The sequence below is a fragment of the Sesamum indicum genome, linkage group LG13, assembly GCF_026168435.1.
Source record: "Sesamum indicum cultivar Baizhima isolate 11 linkage group LG13, ASM2616843v1, whole genome shotgun sequence".
NCBI classification, from domain to species: Eukaryota; Viridiplantae; Streptophyta; class Magnoliopsida; order Lamiales; family Pedaliaceae; genus Sesamum; species Sesamum indicum.
Window position 1 is genome coordinate 9,641,402 of NC_142669.1, and position 26,240 is coordinate 9,667,641.

Here is a 26,240-nt window from a genome sequence, read left to right on the forward strand (position 1 = left end):
GGGTTCTGTGAAGATCAGATGGGACAATACCCAAGAAGATACAAAGCCAGTATCCTTGCCAGAGATTCAAAGAATGCAATAACAGATCGACAAGGAACGCTTATTAAGATACACTTCATCGGATATGGATGTTTCGAGGATTGTAGAGCAAAAAAGGCTAGAGAGTATGCACAAGCTCTTTTTAGCCTAGAATTAAGGAGTATTTGTGCAGAAGATGAATATATCTACTAGTTTCTAAAGTATTTCTTCCAGAGTGGAGTAACAACAGAAGTAGTCGCTCCAATGTTTTCTGCAAAGATCTGCAGTCCATGGAGGGAAATGTTGATCTACTCATACAAAGTACTCGAATGACAACTGGATTCAATTGCAAGAAGGATATCTTTTCTTAAAAAGACAAGTTGAAGGATTGGTGTTATCAAGCATCTATCTAAAAAAATATGAAGAGGCCGATATGTAAGATCAAACAAACCCCTCTTTATTGTCATAACAATGATTTTTCAACTATTATAGGAGACTCAAGTGAGCCAAGAAATAGGAGAAAGTAGAGTAGTGACTCCTACCGTAGGAGTTCCAGACGAACCTTTTTCAGGAGAAGATCGTGTCCAAATCAAAAGCCAGATCGTGAAATCTGGACAGAGAACCGGACTGACAAGGACTTCATCCTAGGGATCTAGACGAACAGATGCAAGATCTACAAGAAAAACCCCTACAAAGAGAACTTTCAAGCAGGCCCATACCTGAACCTGTACGTTAGAAATGTTATATTAGAAATGTTCCAACCAAAACATGTCCGAGAGTGGTATTATTTTGGGGTACTAACTTCAGTTCATACTATGTTACCAAGTTTTCTAAAAATTTTAAAGCTTTCAGAATGGATTAGTGGGGGAGTCTATGATTCATGACAAAACAATCCTCATTTAAAACGAAAAGATATTCTGGAGCTAAAATTCATATCAGCCGCTCCAGAAACTGTAGGGAAAGGGTCTCATCCAGCATTCCATTTCATGAAGCTGCAGAGACCTGATATGGTAATTTCAACAAAATTAAAGTTGCCTCAAGAGAAGCTCCACTTGTGTCCGCCATAAGTGAAAATGATATTTCCACCAGAAGAGCTTGAGGTTTATGGATTTTCTCATCTAAATGAACAAAGTCAAGTGTCCATTTAAAATATTTTCAAATAAAATTAAATCAATCATTCCTGTTAAACTCCATGACAGAAAAAGACACTAAATTTGCTGAAAACTTATTTGATAAGAAAAGAATGCTAATATGAAAAAATAAACTACCAACAATTGAATCTACAAGAATGAAGACATGTAAAGGCCTTATTCTATATTTCATATTTATATTAGAACAAATATATATATATGTATGTAATTAGATAAACTTGGTAGATATAATTGCACAGATTTGATATACCAATTATTGGTAATATGTGAATTAATAAAAATCACATCAGCGAGTGTTGTGAGTTGGCGATTTCAGTGAAGGACAAAAAGGACAATCAGTGAGAAGTGGGGTCCACAGTCCTTCACAGCCTGGACAGTAGACCCCACTCCTCTTCACTTTCTAATACCGTATATCCCCCTCGTACAGTACAATTGGGTTTCCGGAGACCCTATAAATATGCGCATCTCATGTTCTTATCTGATCACTATCTCGCTTTCTGTTTTCCTTCTCTCGAAAAACTTTGCTTCATTTCTCCGCCGAGAAATTCTCGATTCCCTTTGAGTTTTCTCTCTGTTTTTTGCATGGCAGTTCGCTTGTTGGCGTATGAGGTGGCTGATCTCTGCCTAGGCAAGCCGCCGCTGCCCTCGCTGTCCTCCTCCGCCACCGTTGCCGACGCCATTGCCGCCCTCAAGGCCTCCCCCGAGGATTTTATCAGCGTTTGGAGTTGCGACCACTCGTCGAGGAGAAATCTGGACTGCGTGTGCGTGGGGAAGATCTGCATGGTGGATGTGATTTGCTATCTTTGCAGAGAGGAGAATTTGTCTGCGCCGGGTTTGGCTTTGAAGTCTCCGGTGTCTGTTTTGCTGCCGAGTGTCAAGGGCTTGGTGAGGCACCTTGAACCCTCTTCGAGGTATTGTGAATTTCTTGGATCCTGGAGTGATTTCATTCTTTTTTTTGAGTTTTTTGGAGCTTTATTATTGATGCACGGTCTTGCCAAATTTAGCTTTTGATTAGGTTACAGGGCTCTAAATCTGAATGGATTCAATTTTGCCACGTAGGATGGTGCTGATTCTTAAAATCATTCATAAATTGAAAAATTGAAACTTGGGAATTTTAGAATCATCACTAGAGGATCTAAACTGCGAATAGTTCGATTTGGACAGAGAAATTTTGTGATGATGGACGTTCTCCTTTTTGGCTCTGTCTCCTTCAATGTAATACATGTTGATGTTTTCCTTTTCTGGGTGCTAAATTGTAGTAGTTTTCTTGGATAAAATAATCCATATATTTTCCTAATCGATGACAGATTAACTCTAAATTCAATTTTGTTGAGCCCGTAAAGCTCGGGACAAAAATGAGAATAGCACCAAAAATGAGATTTTGCCTTTGTTTGTTTTATTCTTTGATTTAATCGTGTAAACGCTTTGATATCAAGCTCAAAGTTTGTTGCTTTTGCGTTTGCAGCTTACTAGAAGCCATAGATCTTACCCTCCAAGGTGCCCAAAACCTTGTTGTCCCTATAAAGAGCAGCACCACCAGCATTTCAAAGAGAAGGCAACTTCAGAAATCCTCGGCTTCCATTAGCCCGACCATTCACAACGGCCAAGAGTTCTGCTGGCTAACACAAGAAGATATAATCAGGTTCCTTCTCAGCTCAATCAGCCTATTCTCTCCCATTCCGATGCTCTCAGTCGACGCCCTCGGCACCATAAGCAATGATTTCCTGTCTGTAGAGTACTATCGCCCGGCCTCTTCAGCAATTGGGGCCATTTCACGCTCCCTTGTGGATCAAACTTCGGTTGCAGTGGTTGACAATGAAGGTACACTGATAGGCGAGATTTCCCCCTTCACTCTGGCCTGCTGCGATGAGACGGCCGCAGCTGCCATCACAACTCTGTCGGCCGGGGATCTCATGGCCTACACTGACAGTTGTGGGCCTCCGGAGGAACTGATTAGAGTCGTGGAGGCTAGGCTGAAGGAGAGAAATTTAGACGGAATGCTGAAGGAATTCATGATCAGCCCATTCAGTGTGGACCCGTCCAATTCCTCCTCCTCTGATGAGGAATTGCCACTTCCCACCAAGGCATTGTCTAGGCCTGACCGGTATAGCCGGTCGAGCAGCCAGTCAGCCCGGAGGAGGAGGAGGACCGAGGCAATTGTGTGCCATCCAGGGAGTTCTTTGGTGGCGGTCATGATCCAGGCAATAACGCACCGTGTGAATTACATTTGGGTGATTGAAGATGACTGCAGTATAGTTGGGATTGTAACTTTTGCCAAGATGTTGGAAGTTTTTCGCAAACATTTGGCGTCTATGATCTGATCAACTCTGAGGAGAGAGATCAGTATTCTTGGTAGAGTAAGAGTGATAAAACAATAGAAAAAGGGAGGAACATATTGTGAATATGAGCCTGTACTTGGAAGTTTACTGAAGTTCTTGTGAGACTTGAGGTTTCGATTATATTGAACACTGCTTGCTGGTTTGCCTTTCTTTTGACACTATTTAATACAAACAGTTGCTTTAGAACTATTTCTATGTTTAGGTGAAGACAATAATTGCAGGTACAAAGTGAGAAGGGGTCTGATGCTTTTAGGTACATGTTGCATTATGTCTACGCTTAACCCACCTCAACCCCCAAACACTAGTTATGGGCAATTCACACAAAAATTCGTGTCTGCGATTGCAATTTTGGGGGCATCTCCACTAGAATATCTAAAAAAAACTTGCAAATCATAGATAGAGAACAGGGCCATCTTCCCTTGGATTCATTTTTCTCATCCATTTTAACAGCCATTCCACGCAAAACACTAGTTTGGTAAAATAAGTGACAATTTAATGACCAAAGTTGTCGTCTCATTGTTTCATAATCAAAATAAAATTAATAGTAAAATTAGAGAACGAAAAGTTAATTATCTCGTAAAAAATCCTATTATGCAATTTATTTTGCAAGAGACGAAAGAAATAGTGAAAAAATAAAAAATATCTATACTATTATAAAAAAAAAAAAACCTCTTTTGGCGTACTTATTTTTTAATATCCAAATTTACCCTATAATTTTTTTTCTTCCATTAAAAAATGATCGAAATAGTAATTTCAATGTTTTCAATAATTATATAATTATATTTTTTTTTCTCTCAACCCACTAATCTATGTTTCTCTCTCACATTTTTCATATTTTTTTCCCCACAAACTTTCATATTTTTAATAATCTATAATTATAAATTATTTTTTCTCTCTCAGCTTCTCAATCTATTTGAATTTACAAACTTTCATATTTTTATAAATTTCTAATTATAATTTATGTTTTCTTCGTCAATGTACCTCATATTTTTTATCGCAAACAATTTTAATAATTTCTCTTCATTTCATATAATGATTTTTTTTTTATATATTCGTGAGAATCACGTATAACAACGAATAGTATATATATATTGTAACGTTAAGTGGGGGGAAAACAAATGAAGCAAGATGGCCCAAAAATGGGTTCAAACATTGGGACAACATTTAGCATTAGTTTTGGATTAATCTCAAAACAACCCCCAAAAAAGCCAATACTGTGTCTTCAGTCCTCTCCGTTTTCAAATCAAACCGCCTAACCCCTTATACTGCGGCGGCCTTCTTCCCACTCGGCTCCCAACCCCAAACCACCCGTCGGGCGCGTGGGGCTGAGTAGCACCAATCTCCGGCTTCATAAACCCTAATCCCCAAATTGAGAATCAGGGATCTTCCGGAAGAAGTTCATCGCAATCGTACTTGGATTCTTTATCCTATTATCGTTACTGTTGTTTATTGTAAACTGGAAAGCAGGATTCTTGAGAAAGAAGCCCTTTTTCTCTTGAAATGAAGGAATCTGAATCCGAGGTACGAGAAAAGGAAGAAGTAGAAGCGGAGGAAGAAGAAGAGTATGTTCTGCTTGATTTGGACGGCGTTTCGGACCATGTTCAGATTCCGCCAAACGCGCCATACGTACTCTCGGTATTGCTTCAACCTCGTATTATTTATAATTACTCCAAAGTTGCTCTTCTTCTAAATTTTCAGCTCATAATCGTCTGTGCGGAATTTTGTTCTCTGAAGAAGAATCTAAAACAATGGGGAAATGAGGATGAATTGTCTATGCAGAGTTCCAAGTTTTTCATATTGCAGTATTTTTCAGCTAAATAATTGAAGTTTTATGTGTTCCTTAATGCAGGGTCTGGATACACTCAACCCAATTCTGACAATAGATGACAAAATTAAGCTGGTACGTGAAGGACTATCTAAATTCTATTGTTCTATTGGTGCTAGGAAGCAAGAATGTTTCTTCTGTAACTGATGTTCTGCGTTTTGTTTGAGGTTTTAGGATATCTCTGTTTTGTACAAATGGTGAAGAGTATCCACTTCACAGAACTACTTTCGAGATGTCTTTTACGTTTGATAAATTGATGAATGTAGGAACACATTGCTAACCCTTATATAATTTGCAGTCTTTACATGGAAGTTTTGGTTGTAGATTAATATAATGTCTTGTATCTCAGATTGGAGAATACGAAGAAACAATTGGGACCTGTCTGGTTTTCAATGAAAGTGGTGAGGAACTTCTTCTCTTTTGTAAGGAGGAGCTAGTCACGGAAATTTACGTATTAAAATCTCCATCTTTACTCTAGCTTGTTGCAGTTTCCATAAGTGCAACCGTGTTACAATCATCCTCTGTTTTCTCCTTTACTCAGAACCTACCCACAAACTGTATCCTATCTAATAAAAGTCCATGTTGAGAATTGGGCACTTCTTGATTGTTTTTTCCCTATTATTTGTTTGAGTTTCTGGTCTAAGCATGTGTTCACTAGCAGACAAATGGTCTTACTGCCTTGTTTGTGACTCTGCTAGGCACTTCAGTGCTAGTGAATACAGAAAACAACACTAGAATTGAATGCTTTTGTTCTACAGGTGAATTCTTGTTTGGTCATAATGCATCAAGATGTTTCATATTGAGAATGCATATCCATTTTATACAGTTGGATGCACCTGACAGGAAGATTCTTGTGTGCCATAATTGCAGACATTTCCTAAAGCCACCTTTTCCCTTCTTGCTTGTTCTTTCATTTTATCGTGCCCTTTTCTTATTCGCAACACATACAAAAGCCTGATAATTGTGCTGGCTTTCTTTACCATAGAAACACTTTGCAGAGACATGGAACTTCAATGGTGTGGAAGAGTCCATTTTGCCCTCTAATATACGATTTCTTTTGCAGATGAAGCGCCTATTGTTCACGAAGAGGCAGGTCCATCAGAAACAAACCTTTTCTCTGGAAGATGCATAGTCGACCCCAAGCAAACCCCAGCCAAGCAAGTTAATGCAGTAGCAACTCTAAATAAGGTTCTTAAGTTCAGACTATTTTTGGAAGCCGACAACAAAGGTGTAGCAGACAAACAAGACAATAAGCCATCTTGATGTATGAGAGGATGTACTGACCGATTATCAGCCTCGTTCATGTTATTTGAAGTGGGATGTGGCATTAGGTTAGCATGTAAGTTTTACAGGACTTACATCAATAGGATTCAGTAGTCTCGACACCCTGAAATGTAAGAGGTCAGAGGTGTAAATATCGTTTTGCTTATAATGATTGTAGTTATGAATACTTCATCTCCTATAAAGTGTTACATAGGTCTGATTCCCTGAAGACCCTTTAAGTTCGGCATGGACGTCTTTGTGTCGGCAATCAATTAGAACCCATTGCTATCCCAACAATCCTTTCCACAGTTCGCCTGCTCATGGGCGAATTTTGTGTTGGAGGATTCTATTTTGAGTCTATTTCGTTCTCAGGTTTCCCTGGGATAACACCTGCGGGCTCCTCATACAAGTTCATCCCGAGAATACGAATTTTCAACTATTCATTAAAATTTTAATTTCACTTCTTGAAAGAGAATATTTCGCTGTTCTCAGAAGCACAAACAGCTTTTCCGTTCCAACATCTGGTTGTTCGTTATACATTCCCACCAGCGAAAGCCTCTTGATAGTTACTTCCCACGGCTTGGTATAACACAAGGCCAGAATTTTGATACTGTGACACGACACACCCACTACTCATGGACTGATAATCTGGTCATCCAAATAGCTCAACCGCACTGTTTTGGTTATCTAAAAGCAGCTGCAGCATTGTAATCTTAGACACTATTATCACCCAGGAATAGTACTTTCACTTTCCGAAATGAGAATCAAGTAAAATGTTATTAGTTGCATGTTACATTCAGGGGATTTAAATGGTAAGTACGAGAACACAATGGTTTGATTACACACATCTCGATACACACAGACACAAAATACAGTACGTAATACTTAAGTTTACATGGAAATCCAGCTTAATGAAATACTATGGTACAACATAAACATATAAAAAAGAATTATATATTACACACCAAGAGAACCATGAAAATTGAAACAGAAGATGGAGAAATTCCCACTCAGCTCATCAATCCAACAAGAAATCAGATCTGCCATTGGAGTCATGGAGAGAGCACAAAGTAAAACGAACAAGAAATCAGATCTGCCATTGGAGTCATGGAGAGAGCACAAACTTTTTACTGCTCAACAATTCTCTCCTTCAAATACTTCAAGATTGCGTTTGTTCCTCGGTCCAAAATTGCCCTTCGGATGCTGCATAAGCATGAAAGCCAAACAGCTGTCAGTCCAAAATGAGTAATTGTATTTTGTCTGATGCCTTCATCTCCAACTTGTTACAGATAAGGCGTTTTAAAAATTTGTGATTCACAAAGCTCGTCATATACTCCATTCCTTTCACATATTTGTGTATAAATATAAATATGGATTTTACCAGACCTATCAACTCTTTTTACATGTACTGGAATGACATACAAAAGGACTACTAAGTTTCACACAGATTCCCAGTAGATGGCACTTGTTTCTGTGCATTTAGCACTCGACCTCCTTTTCTAATAACATAAAAATTAGGGTGATTTTCCTCTCAAAAAATGAGTCAATTTCAGATATCACTGACAATACACAATACACTTTCCAAAAGTTTGTTGTAGGCTCGAAAAAGATGGGGGAAGAAGAAATATAGTAAAAATCCATTTGTTACCAGATTCCAGTGCCTTGATTGAGAGAGGAAAGATAGAGAGGAGCATTCTAAAGATTTTTCCCTTTCTAGTGATTAATAATATGGTAGGGTAACCCTTACTAGGGCATAGCTGGATATATTCTTGTTTAATGTAAAACAAAATGCTCAAGGCTGCTTGAAAAGGGGACTCAGACTTCAGAAAGGTCAGAAACTGATAGGAAAGCTTAAAGCCGGGTGGAAAGCCATCACGTGAATGTCATACCATCCAGTAATTGGGAGCTTTCAAGCAAGCGTTAACATAAAAGTATCAAGTTCACCTTAGAGGATTGAAAGCAGCCCACAGGCCATTCATTTACTAGCTTAAGAAATTCATATCCTTATAAATTTTATCATTTATATCTATTCTTGATTCTGATTCGACTAACATTTCTTAGGCTAGACATCACAGAATTTAAAAGCATTTTTTTATTGGGACTGTCGAGAAGTTAACGAGGATTTAATTGCAACCACTAACCCAAATTTTAGCACAAAATTCAGAGTACCTTCTCAATGGGTTTCCGTCAAGTTTCAAAATCTTCAGGTGGGGTTCAAGCAAACCCTGCGAAATCAGCCATTCAAGCAATCAATTCTATAAAAATAAGAACAATAAAGAGTTCCTCATGCACGGCAGAGAAAGGAAAGAATCGCGTGCAAAACATGTCCAGTCACATTGCATGGTTCTCAAATAATTTCAACTCCCACCTAATCTTTCAAATTTCAGTTAAAACCAAGATCCCAAATGAAGGAAAGTCAGTAACCTCAAGTAGTCCACTAAAAGAACATCAATTATTTGGCAATTTACGGCAGTCAACTTAATAGTGTCTCATATAAATTTTACTTTTTGTGAAACATAATGAGGAAAACAAATATCATCCTTTATTGGGGATAAACTAATTCACAGGCAGATAAAGTCAGCTAATCATCCAGCTTACAGCAAACAAAAAGCAAACTGGAAAACAAAAAGGGATTTCTGGACAAACCAGATTGGGTGGAAGAGAAGAAATATTATTGTCTGATAGGTTGAGCTCCGTAAGAGAAGTAAGATCCTTAATGCTCTGCAGACAAATGAAATGCAATCAGTTCTATGATATGGGCTTCATAACAATACAATGCAGTCTAAAATCATTAATTTCTAAGCTGTAAACCGGTAAAGTGAGAGCTAAACAGCTACAATAGAACATCATCTGCAAACAAAAGTTGTTACAACTAGTGATAGCAATAATTGCAACTATAAGTGTACCAAAAAAGAAATAATCACCACTATAAGAGCAGCAATGATAATAACATAAGTGAAAGCAATAGTTGTAACAAAAACAAGGTGAAGATAATTTGCTAAAGACCTAAAATAGTGTGCTATATATACTCCCGTGCCTGGGCCAAAATCTTGCAATACTGTGGTCAAGGATAAAAGGTGAAAGGTAGAATCCTAGAGTTGGAGGCAGATCTTCTTCCCAAAAGTGTTGGATCTATCTGAACTACCCTTAACATTTGGTCCTTTATTGCTTCAATATTTTTCAAATGCAAACAGCTGAACAAGGTAGCTCCAAAATCTATGCATATCCTCTTAAATTTTTGTTATTGGCACATAAAAAAGGAATGAAATCTAATTTTCACGCCTTTTGATCAATATATAGAGATAATCTGGAAAATGACCTTAATTTAGAGATAAACAAGTCATAAACCAACCAATTCCCCTGAAGAGTAGGCACTCCAATTTTGGAGTGTACACCTCAATAGACAACCATTAAATGTAAATAATAGGCAGTACAAACTCTTACTCTGCACTTACAATATTTATCATTACATATACAAGATGCAAGAAATGCCATTCGTCAAGCTGTTAAAATGGGAGAGGTCTAATTAGTGCAAAATATCCTACCAGAGATGGAGAGAAGTAATTTGCACAATGTCTATAGACCTTATGCAAATGCACACACACACACGTACATAGCTATATATATATGTAAATATATATATAGAGAGAGAGAGAGAAGTATGACCTCTGGAATTGACTGAAGGGAATTTTGGCTCAAGTCAAGAATCCGTAACTGTTGTAAAGTAATTATGTCCGAAGGAAAAGTTGATATCTGCATCCGTCTGCCCAATCATATAGGAAAAATAAACAACTTTAATTTGCAGAGAAAGCAAGTTGTGACACCTACCTAGGGATGGCAATGGGTTCACGTTTAACGGGTTAAACCAAACCCGTCTCGAGACTACCTTGAATATGGTGAGTCTCGGATTTTAGGTTTTGGACCGGAAGCCGACCTAAACCCAACCAATTAAGTTACTGCACTTATACGATTATTTCATATTTTTATGTTATATATATCTAGAACTACATGTATTTTACATATATACTCACATATAAATCATAACATAACACTCTTTTAATCAAAATAATAATGTATGATTACATGAAATACATTTTATACTTTAATTTGTGTGAAAGTAGCATATATGTTTTCAATTTTTATGTTTCAGAAATTAAAACGAACACATATAAATTTTTAAACAGGTAGTTCCTTGTTAAAAAATATAATTTTCTCATATCTACAAAATTGTGATGATATTTTTGTTAAAATTATATATGGAAAGATATTTTTTAATGATAAAGCTGGTTTCGTAGGTCTAAAGCATCGAACCCATTAGGTCCGGCTTCAATCCACGGTACAGAAATCTTTTGGCAAAATGGGACTCAGGTTTTGGCAAAACTGACATGTTGTTATCCCTACACCTATGCTATAAACAAACCTCAGGTAAAGCTCCTGCAGCTCTGGTAAGCTCGAAAATGCTGGATTTTCTGGTAAAGAACCTGAGGTGCCACTGAGATCTAGAATCTGAAGCTTCGAAGCAGCTCGAAAACCATCTGATGGGATCTGTTTAAAACAAAGTGAAATCTCAGGAATAAATAGATATAATGATGTTAGGCAGATGCGGCACGACAGAAAATGTTACACATGAAGATCATGCCAGACAGTAGTTCGGAGTCTAATTTCTTTGATAATTTAAGGAACAGATGTGTGAAACTCTAGGGAAAATGCAAGTCCTACAATAGAAGCTACTAAGCTTCTCAGATATAGATTACCACTTTTAAACATACTCATCAGATATAGTCACAAGGATCATCATCCTTTCCTACTATTAAGACCTGCTATAACGTGGTGTGCGATGATTATACAGCTTGTAATCTAACATGATGTGAGCCAAATAATCGGAATCATGAAGAAAGGAACAGCCAATTCTAATTATATTATATTTCCATCAATTGGAGGGTAAGAACACATTTAGCACCTCTATTCTGTAATGCATTACTGAAGAGCTCTTGAAGATTCAATTCGTGAAATTCATTATTTATCTTGGTCAAAGACTCCTATTTAAACCATTCACAAAATGGATTTAGAAGTAAATCCAGGATGAGGAACAATGATACTTATAACATGATTGAACATTACTGGTTAAAGACTCATTGACAATTTCACATAAAACTGCCCAAATATGAATATCAGATATCTTATAGGCTAAAAGCATAATAACTTGGCGGGCAGTGTACAGATCAGCTTTAGGCTTCACAATATATTCTCACAACTCAGGATTTCATTGACACTTTTATTTGTGAGTTAGGAGAAAGATCACTGGTCTAAAAATGACTGAAGCAATGTTCCATTCTGACAAAAGATATTCATTTACTAGCAAGAATTGCCTTTAGCATGATTTGTTCCCCTTTCCAAAAGGCAAGATGAAACATGATTCGCAGAACCCAAAGAAGACTATGGAACAAGATATCATTTCCATATTAAAACCACACCTTTCTGAGTGGATTCCCATCCAGTTTCAAGCACAAAAGTCTAGGAAGGGAAGCCAGAACTGCAGCAGGCCACTCTTTTATCTTGTTCTTGGACAAAACTAAAGCCTGCAACTCAAACCAATTTGATGAGTAACATTTCAAAAGTAGCACATTGGACTTTCTCAGTGTGTAAGTTTCTAAACCAACATGGAATACAAAGACTGCCTGCAATTCTGCAGAATTAAGAGTGATATGATCCTAATACAAAAATTAGATTGCATCAAATTTACTAGAGGCAATTTTGCATATGCTGGGAATTAAACTTAGTTTGGGGATGACATGGATCACAATACTGAAATAATAGCAACCACCAGACTACAGGCTGAGATCAGCCGATCAAGAATAGCCTCCAAATAAAAGATAATCCAGAAGATTAAATTGCTTTGACAGAAAGCTAAACAAAATTCAATTGATTAAGTAGGCCTACTGACACATGTGGATACAATAACTGAAAGATACCAAAAGTTTGAGATCAGATTCAATCACATGGATGCATTGCCGAGTAGCTATTTATATCAGGAGACGCATTTTCATTTTCTTCAACCCCAAACCCAGGCCTTTATATTAGCAAAAGGATGCAATCTAAATAATGTTTACCTCAAGGGACACACACGATCTAAGCTCACATGGCAACTCTTCGATTGAATTCCCCGACAGATCGACTTTCGTAATATCACTCGACTTCCATATTTCTGATGGGAGAGCTCCCAATCCTAGCCCAGCTAAAGAAAGTTCCTGAAAATTAATAATGTTGGAGATACTAAATCCCTTGGACTGCAGACAGATGATAAAAGCAGAATTAAGAGAGACTGAAGCGAGAATAATGCAGTACTGAAACTGAATATAGACCTGGTATCAGAATACACTTTTGCTTCAAGTAACACAGAGCTCATATATGTACATGCTGATCACTGTGTCTATATGCTACTAGATAAATCTCCATTTAGATGATATCATCACCTATACCAGAGGGAGATTACCTTTGAACCAATGGACAAGCGTGCAGCTCTGGTAACAACATCCTCTTTCACAGCTGTGGCAGCTTCAGATTCTACATGCAAAAAATGATTCATATAGATGCTCAGACATTTGACAAACCAACTTGCAGCAGGTTAACATGAAATCTAGAAAGCAAAAAACAGAGCAATTCAAGTAATCAAGTTGGATCAACATCAACATTCAGGGTTCACGATTAAGAAGGCTCAACAACAATCAGAACCAAGTTCACCTTCATCCTTTGGGAGTCTACTTCGGAGATACTTCAATAGAGCAGGTGTAGGTCCATGTACCAGAGAACTGATGAGAACAAATTGTTTAGTCAACACTTAAACAAGCAGGAGCATGCTAATTCAGATAACAAAACACGTTCATACCTCCGAAGCGTCCGCATCGGATTACCAGTAAGTATAAGTTTCCGCAGTGTTGTCATCAAGCCTAGATATGACATTGTAGCTCAAATTAGCTTCTTTACATTTTAAAGATATTATCAATGGAGCGGAAACAAAAACATTTTAGACGGCTTCTAACATTTTTCATAAAATACTTAGAACTAAAAGTATAGGACAAGGTTTAGCTGAACTGAGTGGAGTTACTAGAAAGTAGACTGAAACACAGACATGAGTAATAAAATTCCCAAATCCAAGTCAAATCCCTAAATTTTTCTACTGAATCACGGGAAAGCACAAAAGCAATGAGTTAATATCGTTAGCATACACATTATATCGAGAACTGATCCCCCCTTCATCAAGTAAACTAACCATATATTCTTCCAAAATCAAATCAAGGCGCAGCTCTCCACGAAGGACTAAAGAGAGAGAGAGAGAGAGAGAGAGAGGAAGAAGAGCAAACACTCAGTTGCCGGACGTGAAAGTGTGTGGGGTATACCACAGTATATGATTTTAATTCTTGAGTCCAGTAGTCTTGGTGGAACAGATGAAAGCATCCATGACATGGTTATAGCTGAACTTTATAAACCGCAACACGTTCCTTAATCCCAAGGAAATAAATATGCCAGTTTTTATTTGATATTGTATCACTTAAAAGACAGGATAGTCAAAGAAAAATCCAATCAGACCAGATAACAATGCTGCCATCTTCTGCTAGTCTGCAACAAAGGAAGTGGATGCAAAAGATTCTCCTCTGTTTTCTGCTCTTCAACATTAGTCGGCCAGACCACATTGGCTCAACCATGAACCACCATACAGAATTACACATAACATGGTACACCTATAAACATGACACTAAAGAAAAAATTGGAAGTGCTCTGATCATTATGGGTAGGTTTGTCTTTAGAGCCACACATTAAGTCTACAATTTAGGAACATTTGGCAAGAAACAATATGATCAATTTTGTCTGTTCATGCTTATTAGGAAATAAGATGCTAACCTTACCAATCTCAGCAGGCAAACCAGACAGTGAATTATTAGACAGGTCAAGGACAGAAAGATGCAAGCTGCATGCCTCCACAGGATATTCTTTCAACTACATCAACAAAGAGAAAATTGAATGCACAACACCACCTAATATACAAGATTTCCATAATGAAAGAAGTTCAGAAGAATTGGACAAAACCAAAATCAAACTTTTATACAACATTGGAGGGAGTCCCTTCTTCCCAGAAAGTTCCAGAAATTTATGTTGGAGCAACACTGAATTGTGATTTGTAATAACTACCTGGTTTGAATGCAGATCAAATGTCCCCAGCTGAGTCAATGATCCAATTTCTGCAGGTAATAGAGACAGCCCATTGCTCCTGTAGAAAGAGAAAAATCCAAGAAAAGGAAAAGGGTGGGGATATTTAGAAATGGATATTCCTGAATCTCAGAACAGTAAAGCATATGTATGTCAAAAAAATTTAACTGACCCTATGTAAAACTCTAGAAGGGATGAGCAGCCTTTTATTGATGACGGGATCGAGGAAATTCCTGCAGAATATATATTGTATCAGCCAGAGCATAACGGACAGCCAGTAACAGACTGACAAGAATAGTTAAACTTCAGATCTTTCAGCACATGGAAAGACAACAAATAGCCCATATCAGGACTGGAATGACTTACTATTTTGGTGAAGATCAAGCCTAACTAAACGTGAAAGGCGTCCAATACTTTCCGGCAGACTGCTTAGTAAGTTTTTAGCTTTAAAAAAGTAAAAAAGTGGGGACGCTTCAGAAATATATCAAACTGCAATAAACTAAATAACAGAGTTGAATCTGAACAGGTTTTTACAAGCGTTGAGTTCAACAAGCATAGTGCATGATGCAATGAAATTATCAGACAGCATTTCTAGCTTGTTTCCCTGCCAAACAGATGAATAACATGATTAAACGTAAAGTTCTTAATTGACATACGTATGGCAGATGGAGAAAATAATAGATCCATGAAATAGTTTGGTTAAGCTTCCCATACCTCTATGTCCAACTTTGTTAATTTTGAACAATTTGCTAGTTCTTCTGGCAAGCTGGAAATTTTATTGTTTGATGCCTGAGAAAATCACCAAAAAGCTCTAGTAGAAAGTATGACTTAAAGAAAGCGGCCAATATGTAACGAACAAAAGTAAACTACTGGAGGTTGATAGAAATATAATTATAAACCGAAGCTAGTGAAGGTGCTGAAACTGAGAATGTCTCTGCAACTAAATCCATCTGAGATATTGTATACGTTAAGGGAACAAAAATCATAAAACTTAGAGCCTGTTTGGTTGTGTTTTCAATGAGATTTTTTCCACTTTTCACTATTTGGGTAGTTGGGATTTTGTTTGGTCAAGCCATTTTCATTGAGAATGCATTCCTATTTTAATTCTCAAATTTTTGAAATTATAGGTCACATGGGTTTGTCATACTTGTCTTATCTTGTCAGCATGTCTTTTCTTGTCTCAAATCAATTAAAATTATTTCAAATGGCAAGAATCACTTTGATTGTTTTATAATTTCACATATTCAATCAATTTGGTCATCTGTCACATAATACATATACATTCTCACACCTATATACCTACATTGGAAACAATTAATCCAAACATATTCTCAATTTTCGCACAAAAACCAATAAAGCATTTCTACCCATTTCCAAATATTGGAAACTGAAAATGAAAATGAAAACACAACCAAACGGGCTCTTAGTATCCAGTTCTTATGTGCATCCTCATCATAAATCCCAGCATACAAGGCTAGAAAAGAAGAATATGACCTCTGAAACTAAATAAAGCAACTACTAGATTATTCCTGTCACATGACCATTGGTACATTTTTTATGTGTTTGTTTCGAAAAACTGAAGAGTATGTCAAGTCTGTTCAAATTCATGATCTGGGACAAGAAATCAAGTATGAACCTAACAAATAGGTTGCCCGCACTGATATCAGATAGTAACTTTTGTAATATTATTAAATCATCTAATGAAAATTTTTCATCCTTGCCATTTTTCACATTGTTTACATCTTGAGAGTGTTCAAAGTACACTGGAGTTAACTTGCTTAACAAATTCTATGGAATACCTAAGTTTTGGATGCATAGCCTAGTAGTTAACGACAACATACCAGTTTGAGTTTTCAGGCACAACATCGAACAGGGAAATGCTAATCTTCCCGGAAACTTAAAATTTTAAGATCCGGCGTCAAAACCTAAATTTATCAGAAAACACACTTTATGTTTACAAGCATGCATCATACAAAGGTTTACCTTCAGTTCTGCCAAATTTATGCAATGTCCAAGGGAACAAGGGAGAGAGCTTAGCACATTATTTGAACAATCAAATCTGCATGGAACACATGTGAATGAGAACATTCTTTCTAAGCAGGCAAATACACCTCATATCTCCATTGACAGATAAAATGGTGTAAACAACCAAAGCCAAAATATTATCAAGTTCACATGAGAAGCTGCATTTCCTATATTATTCAAACAGTTACACCCAGTAGACTGCAAGGATAATTGTTAAAAAGAGGAAAGAAAATGGTGTGGAGAATAATGTGGCTGTTTTGTTGTAACACAAAATACTATGGGAGAGAACTGGGGGAAATTTGTTCATTTGCCATAAAAGCTTGCAAATTCCTGTCTCCATCACCGACAAGTATATCACCTCCCTATTCCCCACTGTTTCTTAACGTAATCATTATACAACCAAACAAATTTGGGACTATCATTTATCTGACTTTGTTTTCTGTCCTAGCATTTCCATTTCCTCATCAAAATCCTTGGACCTTGAACCAAATAAATCATTAGCAACTAACACAGGAAAAAACAATAAGATCACATACTTCACCAGCGAAGCTGCTGATCCAATTTCTTCAGGGATTTTCTCTATCGAATTAAATGACACATCCAATGATTTAAGCATGTGAAGCCTGCCAATCAAGATCAAATTCATTTTAGAAGCTCTCCAAATCTCTTTCAGCTCCAACGTAAAAGATTTCAAACATTGGATTAAGGGGGTTCAAATTGCATACTCTCCAATAGCTGCCGGGAGACTTGTCAACTTATTGTGACTAACATTCAGTACCACTAATAACGGCAAATTCTTCAGGTCTTCCTTCAATGATCCAATATCATTATGAGCTAAAATCAGCTTCTGTAGCTCCACAGCCTGTAAGTACGCCATGTGACCAATAAATAGCACTTACTTAATACATATTTTCAGCCTGTATGTGTGATCATTAGCCTAAATAACCAAAACGTAGGAAATCCACAAGTTACCTCCCACCACTTCTCATCATCACCAACCGCATCCAAACTTTTATAAACCTCATCCGGCACTTCTCTGCAATCAGTAATAATAATACAGAAAAATGAGAAGAAAAAGGAAATGACTCAAAAACGAGATGCAAATTCAGTCCGTAAATCGAAATCCGTATATCGGGCACTAGCCTTAGAGAGCGATTGGATAGGTTTAGAGAACCGGAAGCTCGCGCAGCTTTCAGGACCCGATCCATTGCGGTCGTATTTTTCAGAGTTCAGATTTTCAGCTCATTGCCGGAAGGAGAACAGTCATTTGTGTTGGAGTTGGCTCGCAAATCTCTGTTCTTCTGGAAACAGAAGACGAAGATCATGTGCCATTACTTTCGGTTCCTTTTCCTGCAGTTATCAGCAATTGCATTACCCGGTACGAAAAGCGTTTCATTACTAAAGCTCGACGCTTTTGTATTCAATAGCGACTAAGCGGTGTTCGTAATAATTTTTTGTTTCTGTGGTAGGATTAAAAAAGTATAAGTTAATCAATAATAAAAATCGAAAGTATTTAAAAATAAAAAAACTAAAATTTAAGTATTTAAAAAAATAAATTTATTTATAATTTTTTAGCTTAAATCAACTTATGAAATATTTACGAGAGCTTTGAAAAAATACTTCTCAACTTCTGTCTTCCAACTTAAAGTAATAACTTGTGCTACTAGAAATTCTAAAAAGAATAATTTTAAATCAAAAGCTATAAGCACATTATTTTGATATTTTTTTAAATAATTCAAATTTTTTTGAACTAATTTATTCTTATTATAATAATTTAAATTCAAATTTACTTCTTTTCATTTTTTATTTTTCAAAATTGCACATTTAGAGATGATATTAGAGTTTATAAAGTAATTTGAATAATCTAACACTAATAAAATCTTATACTTTAACATACTTAATATTTTAAATTTATATTTATATTTTAGAATTTTATTTACTAAATTATTTGAGGCTACTCTTACATCGTAGAAAAATATAAATTAATTTCCTATAATTAATTAATAAAAAAAATGGGAATCCTACAGTTTTATTTATTGAATACTAATGAACAATTTTATTAATTAGTGGGAGCTGTATGGAATTAAATATTCAAATTTTCTATTAGTGTCCAATATTTTAATTACATAAATAACAAATATTTTTAAAAATTAAATATGAAATATATTAATTGAATAAAAGTTATTATTTTTTGAGAAAAAATAATTATTATTAACAAAAGACAGGTATAAATATTAAGCAAAAACTATATATTTTTAACGCTCGAGAACAAAAAGGTCTTCAATCAATCAAGCTTGTTTTAGAAGTGTTTTTCCTCACAAAATCCAATTTAACTTTTTATGTTTTTTATTTTTTTAACAAACGCTATCCAATTTTCATTCTACTACAACTTTTAACTTTTTCTGACAAAAACCACTTCTGGCAGAAATTTTCATAAATACTCTCTTAATTTAAGTATTTAAAAAGCATGAACCAAAAAAAAAAAATTAATTTATTTTCAATAATAAGTAAATAATAACTTATTTTCGTCATTGCAAACATCCTTTAGCCCTTAGCCCTTTTTGTAAAATTACAGATACAATTCCTCAGTCAATGTAATATTTTTTAAGGGGTGTTTGTATAAGTTATTTCCTCTGAATATGGTACGTAATTGTAATTACATCTATAATCTTAAAATATATATTTATAATTTTATAAAAAAATAAAAAGTATTTGCATATTTGGAGCTATCGTCAAAAGTTACAATTCATTGTGAATTTTATTAAAGGGTCATCTACTTCATTGTATTGGGTCAAATTGAACAATAAGACCTGCCATATTTACTTGGCAAGCATAGGCCCATAATATTATAATAACAATAACAACAACAATAATCATAACAGGCCCAATTACACTAATGCATATTTGATATATGTTTCCATTTTGACATTGGAACCATACTCGAATTACATAAAATGATTGAAAATGCCCTCAAAACTTGTCAAAACAATCAAACACTCTAATAATTTGCACACATTTTATTAGAGCCGGAGTCGGTTCTATCCGAACTCAATCTAACAACGTCAGTAATTTTCTCTACCACTGATCGCCCTAGATCCACCTATTCACGTCAGGTCGTAGAATTCACCTATTATTATATAAATATGGATAATTATATTTACACCCCATTCATTTATGGTTCGTTTATACAAACCATCCATATCTATTAGATAATTGCACATACAACCATGAAAATATCATTACCACTTATGCGAACCACCCTTTATTTTTTCGAAAAATTATACACACACCCCCTAAAAATGTCAGCATCATTACACAAACTATCCCTCTTTTTGGACGGATGTGGTTTGTGGAATAGACCATAGGTTAATTAGGAGGTGTAAATGTAATTATCCTTTATAAATACAATTACAATGTGATCGGTCACTTTTTTTAAACCGTACACTAATTACACGATAATATATTATGTGATCAGACATGATATGAATTAAAAGTTTCCTAACTCCCTAAATCAAACCTGACATTACATTTCTCCACTTATTATGAGAAAATTGAGTTCTTGAGGACATTGAACATGCATTGCTAAAAGGTAGCTTAACTAGTGGTTGAGAATTGAAAGCAACGGTTGGCATGTGAAGTTCATAAATGCTGTTAAGTGGGCCGACCCCTTAGCCAAAAATTGAGCAATAATCGAGGTGGGACACTGAATCAAGTGGTGGTTGTGTTTTGATTTTGCTGGTAGATTGCAGCTAATATGGATTATGATCCATTTTGATGCGCTTCTGCATTCTGCTCAACTTGGAATTTTTGAAGATGTATTGCTCTTTCAGGAAGTTGTGTCTTTTTACATGATTTTTTAAAAATATATTTTATAAGATGTTCTAAAATTTTCGAAATGTTAAAAAACGGGGATAATTATATTTACTTTTTGATTTATGGTCTATTTATATAAATAATTTTTATTTTTTATATAATTATAGAAACCACACATGATAGCAAGAAGTAGGGATAGTTTGTGCAATGATGTTGATATTTTTTTTTTGTGTGGGGGGTATGTGTATTTTCTCGAAAAGTAGAGCTAGTTTTTGTAAATAATGTTGAAGTTTCTAGTGGGTGTATATGTAACTATCCGAAATGCAGGCATGAGCAGACTTTGATTTGTAGTTTGGACTCACCTCAGTTGGGCTTAGACTTGGATCAGATTCCTGATATGTCATTTTTAACATGCTTTTGGCATAATTTAGCCAATAAAAGAATTATATTTATCTCGGATTGACCCATAAAAATGCATAAGCTCCATATTGGTACGAGCTTATAAATTTATTATTCGAAAAAATAGATAAACCCATATTTACTATAGACTTTTACTTTAAATTCCAATTATTAGCCAATTTATTCTGGCTTTAATTGATAATTCATTCCAAAATAATTTGATGTCAATAAGTTGAACTCATGGGATTGATGAGGAAAGAAAAATTAAGAAGACTGAAAATTAAAAACGCTATAAATACCTGTGAAAAATGAGTTTCTTAACAATCATTTCCCATAAACTCATATATCTGAGCTCTAAAAGTTAAAACTCTGAATATATATGACCTAAAATTATAGGAATTGAAAGTATAGAAGATGGGCAAATACATGCACCCACCCCACTTGAAAAAATTCTGTTGCTACCAATCTCAAAAAAGCACAAAAGTCATCCATATGGGTCCGTGGTGGTCAAATTTCTCATTTTTTTCAATTTTATTCCGCGTTTCCTATAGTTGGAATTTTATTTTCTTGTTAGATATTTGTGATGTTTTCTTTTTGGCACTTTGTCTTGAATTGTGACGGTGATTAGAATTATATATATATATATATATATGTAATTCAAATTTTGTAATCAATTGTTAAAATATAATATGGACATCCGATATATTAATTTTTTAATAATTATTATGGAGTGTTTATTTGATATTTGACTTATAATATTTAATTAATTATTTATAAGATAAATAATCAATCGCATTAAAGTATGCATTTGATACAGGAACGATTACGTTTACATTCCTTGATTTATGGTATATTTATACAAATTATTCCTATCTTTTACATAATTACAGAACCACTCATGTCAGCCAAAAAGCAGAGTTAGTTTGTATAATATTGTTGACGTCTCTGGGGTATATGCATAATTTTCACAAAAAAAAAAAAAAAAAAACAGAGGGTAATGAGTGTGTGTAATTTTTCAATATGCAATGATGATTTATGTAAATAGCTATATATCAGACGGTATGCATGAAATCTGTCCCTTTAATTTATTACTAATTAATAATATAATCAACTTGAGAACTAAGGATAACAAATGGAGCGGGTAGATTAAGAGCCCACCGCAAACTTGCCCACTCCAACTAAAACTATCGAGTTTGGAGTCAAGACACGTTTGAAGAGGGCGAGGCATGTCTGGGTCTAAGTGTAATATATTTGTCATGCAATTAAAAATATAATTTTAAAAAAATAATTAATCACATGAAATATATCATATTGATTCATCACCAGTATAATTTGGGTAAAAAACTTGTGTTACTAAAAGTGGTGGTGTTGACAGTTGAAGATGATCCTATTCTTGTCCTTTTCTCTCCCAAGTCCGAACCATTATCCCTTTCAGTTCATGGGCACAAGATTGAGGGATGAAGTGAAACGTCAACGTCCACATTTGATTCTGCCGTCACTTCCCATTAGGAACTGTTTGTTTTATGCACTAAAGAAAAAGGAAGAGATGGACAGAGAATAAAAAGTGAAAAAGGAAGTTGTGGAATGGGCCACGATTTCTTTTCTCTTTTGGGAAAGTCGCAAAATTGAGAATATCAACAATCCTTCAACCAAACACGGCGTAAATTAAAAGGGGAATTCACACTGCCACTATACCTTTTCTGTAGCAATAATATTAAACAATTGTCCAAGTAAAAGACAAAGATACATAGAAAAAAACATATCTGAATGGGAACATACTTAGTTACATCGTAGTCACATGCCCACTTCTGCATGGGACTACAACGTAAGACTGAAATTGAAGTGGGTCCCGCTTTACACGGGGCTGCTTATTTTTGTGCGTGGAATAAATTGTTGATAAGATAACACATAAAATAAGGTAAATTATAATGATTTTTTTTCGATTTAGCATAATTATGAATATTTATTTGGTTGAAAAATTTACAAGTATCTTCGTGATATTTAATAAAATTATGTAATTTTTGGATGGAAGTATGAAATTGCCAACTTTGTGCTTTTAGTTTTTTTTTTTTAAATTAAAAAATTGTAAAAACAACCGGACATGGTAGATGAAAAAGTTTTGAAAAATATTTAAAATTATCCACTTAGTCCGTATAAAAAATAAAATATTTTAAAAAATAAATAAAATTATATTTGTTAATCCACAAAGCCCAAGGGCATTTTAATTAGTTCACCATAAAAAATAGATAAAAATCTAATGAATTGGGCTAATTGTTAGACGACCGTTAAAATTAGGGGGGTATTGATAATTTTTCAAACAACGAGGGGGTATTCATAATTATGTCAACCATCAGGGGAGGTTGTTGTAATTTACCCTATAAAATATCATAAATTAATATTTATTTATCACAGTCACGCAATGGTTGTTGGCCGTAATTTTTGTAAGTGTGGCTAAAATATTTGTCATGACAAAGAAATAAATAATTCATGGTGAATAAACTAAATTTTTGCAATAATTTTATTTAAACATGATTAATAATAGTTATTTACCATGACTTTTAGTTCATAACTATCAAAAATGTAAGTAATAGTATTTTTTTTCTAGTGATTGGAGGCTCAATCCACCGTTATCAAACCTTTTAAACAGTCCCTAAAAGTTTATGAAGATGATGAGAAAATTGCAATTTCGACCCGAAATACAGGATGGTTTGTAGTATTAGTCTCATACTTTCTGAAATAGCCAACATTAATCTCATACATTTGGAAAATATTGCAAAGTTAGTCTCACCATTACAGTATTAGTCCCATATTTTTAGAAAAATATTGCAAAATTAGTCCCAAACATTGCAATTTTTTAATAGCGGGACTAACTTTGCAACTTTTTTTTCTAAAATATGAGAATAATATTGACTATTTAAAAAAAAATATAAAACTAACATTGCAAATTACGATATAGTTTGGGGTCAAAATTGCAATTTTTGAATATATATATATGGTATGCATGTATCTGTGCATATGTTTATGCGATTTCATTGACAAAATGATTAGTACATCATAATTAATAATTAACACTAGTTTATAACTTTTTACCATGTGCCAAGACACATGATCATAATGCTTTTATAAACATTAGTAAATAAAAATTATAAAGAATTCAGTCTTTATAATACAAATTTGATAATTGAAAAAAAATATACAAAATTTAACATCATTACATTTTTTCCTTCACAAGAACAAAATTATTACATAAAAATGTTAAATGACGGTGAAATTAAAAATTTATATAATTTATTTTTTCGTTAGCATCAGTGTTTTCGTCAAAATCCCAATAAAAAATTGTCAAATGTAAACAATAAATTTTTCGAAAGGGTATAAGTGTAATTTTAATATTTTTTTTAAAAAAATATAATTTTATATTTTCAACGAGGATCTAAGTGTAATCAATCTTACAATAATCAGACTTCTATTTTTAGAGTTGTTGAGGTTGCAGATTGTCTACCCTTCTCCTCGAATAAGTGATTTTATGCCAACTCTACTTTTCTTGGCATCGGAGTGGGGCTGTTAGAATTCATTGCCGTTGAATATGTCTACGCGGAGAGGTTCAATCGTTAATCGCGCCGCGTCCTCCTCTACTTTCACACCCAAGATTACCGGTGATTTTATTAGATTTATGGCATATTCTAATTTATTTTGAATTTAATTGAATTTGAATTAATTATTAAATAAATTAATTCAGGTTGAGATTTTTAAAAATTTGATAAAAATTCGACGTTAACCTAGTGATTAGCTTATGCTAACTTGGTTACTATTGGATGAGTAAAGTTGACTTGACAAAACGGTAGGCATATTCGGTTGGTTCTCAACTAAGACTTTTCGACGCTTAAGTTAGTATTGAGTTCGGGGTTATAAAGGACATAAAAGACATATTTTGTAAATGGTTCAACTGGTATTTATAGAGGCTCATATGCCAGAATTAATACGAGCCCGTATTGTTTAAATAGCGATCAGATGAGTTTGAGATCGATAGCTGACAATTCGAGTAATTGGATCAAGCTGGTTGGGACGGGGGCCCGTGAAGTGTTTGGGGTTTTTCCTCATTCTGAAGGGCAAATATGTTGTTTTGGGGGTTTGTTTATTGTATTTCCCCTATCATAAGTATAATACATTGGAATTCCAAAAATATAACTAATCACATGATAAATATAGCAGAATTTATGCTCCTCGCATGATTAGTACATATGATCTGAAAAGTGTATAGTCCGCTCAAACTTATACCGTAATTTACCAAAATTTATCAAAATTAATAAAAACAATGGTCTTTTAAAGTTAGTCAATCACAAAATTTTCTTTTTACTGTTTATATCATCTGATACCTCAAAATATCATAGACTAATTACAACAAGCTCTCAAGAATTTCAGCCTAATTATAAATATTTGGTAATTATGTGTAATTGACTCTATATTTTATTATATTAATACAAAACAGGTATACATTAGTGGACAGTTGTACAATTGATTATGAGATAATTATTTCTAAAATAATTGATTTCAGGAAAAGTGATTACGGTCTTTGGATTTCACAATTTCAAATTAATTATACAATAGCAGATTATAGTTAAAATCCAAAACTAACCTCATATCAAATACTTTTGGTAGAATCTAATTGGTATAATATATAATTAGATGAAAAAAATAATTGCAGTCGATTAAAAACTACAAATTATAACTTTGAGCATAATGTATCTTTGGTAAAATTTAATCCAGAAATGATTATAGAAAACGGATCAGCAGTATAAAAAGTAAAAGATTATGTTTACACTTGAAACACAAGTTTTATCTAACAATGACAGGCCAGTCAAACAGACACACAATCTATATTATTTGATATATATATTCACACACAATTCTTATAAGATTTCTCTAAAAAATTATGGCACCTAAATTGCAATTTACTCAATCTTGAATAACACTTAAGTGCAACCAAGAACACTCGAGTCTCATTTTTTTTAATGGAAGAGAAGGCAAGAAGCACACAAGAACTACTACTTTTATTACAAGGTTAAACGCAATTTACCACATGTGTTAGAAAAATGAGCAACTTATTCTTTCAAATTGCTGTTTTATTTTTCACAAACGCACATATTGCTCGTTTCCCATGACACAGTGGTAAATTACATTTTTCCTTTTTATTACAATTCCTCT

At 34.5% G+C, this 26,240-nt stretch overlaps 3 protein-coding genes across 5 annotated transcripts; 2 read left to right on the forward strand and 1 right to left on the reverse strand.

Annotated features, from left to right (window-relative positions):
* Positions 1-1,639: 1,639 nt before the first annotated feature.
* LOC105177014 (CBS domain-containing protein CBSX5) lies at positions 1,640-3,650 on the forward strand. The gene is made up of 2 exons (XM_011100027.3): positions 1,640-2,080; positions 2,635-3,650. Exons 1-2 carry the CDS (start codon positions 1,752-1,754, stop codon positions 3,488-3,490), a joined length of 1,185 nt encoding a protein of 394 aa, XP_011098329.2. The 5' UTR covers positions 1,640-1,751; the 3' UTR covers positions 3,491-3,650.
* A 996-nt stretch (positions 3,651-4,646) lies between these two features.
* LOC105177013 (Transcription factor TFIIIC, tau55-related protein) lies at positions 4,647-6,825 on the forward strand. 2 transcript variants are annotated; one of them, XM_011100026.3, is made up of 5 exons: positions 5,003-5,143; positions 5,358-5,408; positions 5,508-5,595; positions 5,683-5,734; positions 6,397-6,825. In XM_011100026.3, exons 2-5 carry the CDS (start codon positions 5,392-5,394, stop codon positions 6,594-6,596), a joined length of 357 nt encoding a protein of 118 aa, XP_011098328.1. In that variant the 5' UTR covers positions 5,003-5,143; positions 5,358-5,391; the 3' UTR covers positions 6,597-6,825. The 2 variants fall into 2 exon arrangements, with proteins under 2 accessions (XP_011098327.1, XP_011098328.1); XM_011100025.3 differs by lacking the exon at positions 5,508-5,595 and having other exon boundaries at positions 4,647-5,143.
* A 520-nt stretch (positions 6,826-7,345) lies between these two features.
* LOC105177012 (Leucine-rich repeat (LRR) family protein) lies at positions 7,346-18,191 on the reverse strand. 2 transcript variants are annotated; one of them, XM_020698800.2, is made up of 22 exons: positions 17,970-18,191; positions 17,799-17,862; positions 17,552-17,688; positions 17,363-17,449; positions 16,785-16,860; positions 15,516-15,590; positions 15,336-15,405; positions 15,168-15,245; positions 14,974-15,034; positions 14,784-14,862; positions 14,501-14,591; positions 13,483-13,543; positions 13,338-13,405; positions 13,090-13,160; positions 12,707-12,844; positions 12,071-12,175; positions 11,017-11,141; positions 10,263-10,359; positions 10,052-10,099; positions 9,243-9,317; positions 8,766-8,821; positions 7,346-7,799 (listed from the first exon to the last, which is right to left on the reverse strand). In XM_020698800.2, exons 1-22 carry the CDS (start codon positions 18,032-18,034, stop codon positions 7,724-7,726), a joined length of 1,803 nt encoding a protein of 600 aa, XP_020554459.1. In that variant the 5' UTR covers positions 18,035-18,191; the 3' UTR covers positions 7,346-7,723. The 2 variants fall into 2 exon arrangements, with proteins under 2 accessions (XP_020554459.1, XP_011098326.1); XM_011100024.3 differs by lacking the exon at positions 10,052-10,099 and having other exon boundaries at positions 17,970-18,188.
* Between the last annotated feature and the right edge of the window lie 8,049 nt (positions 18,192-26,240).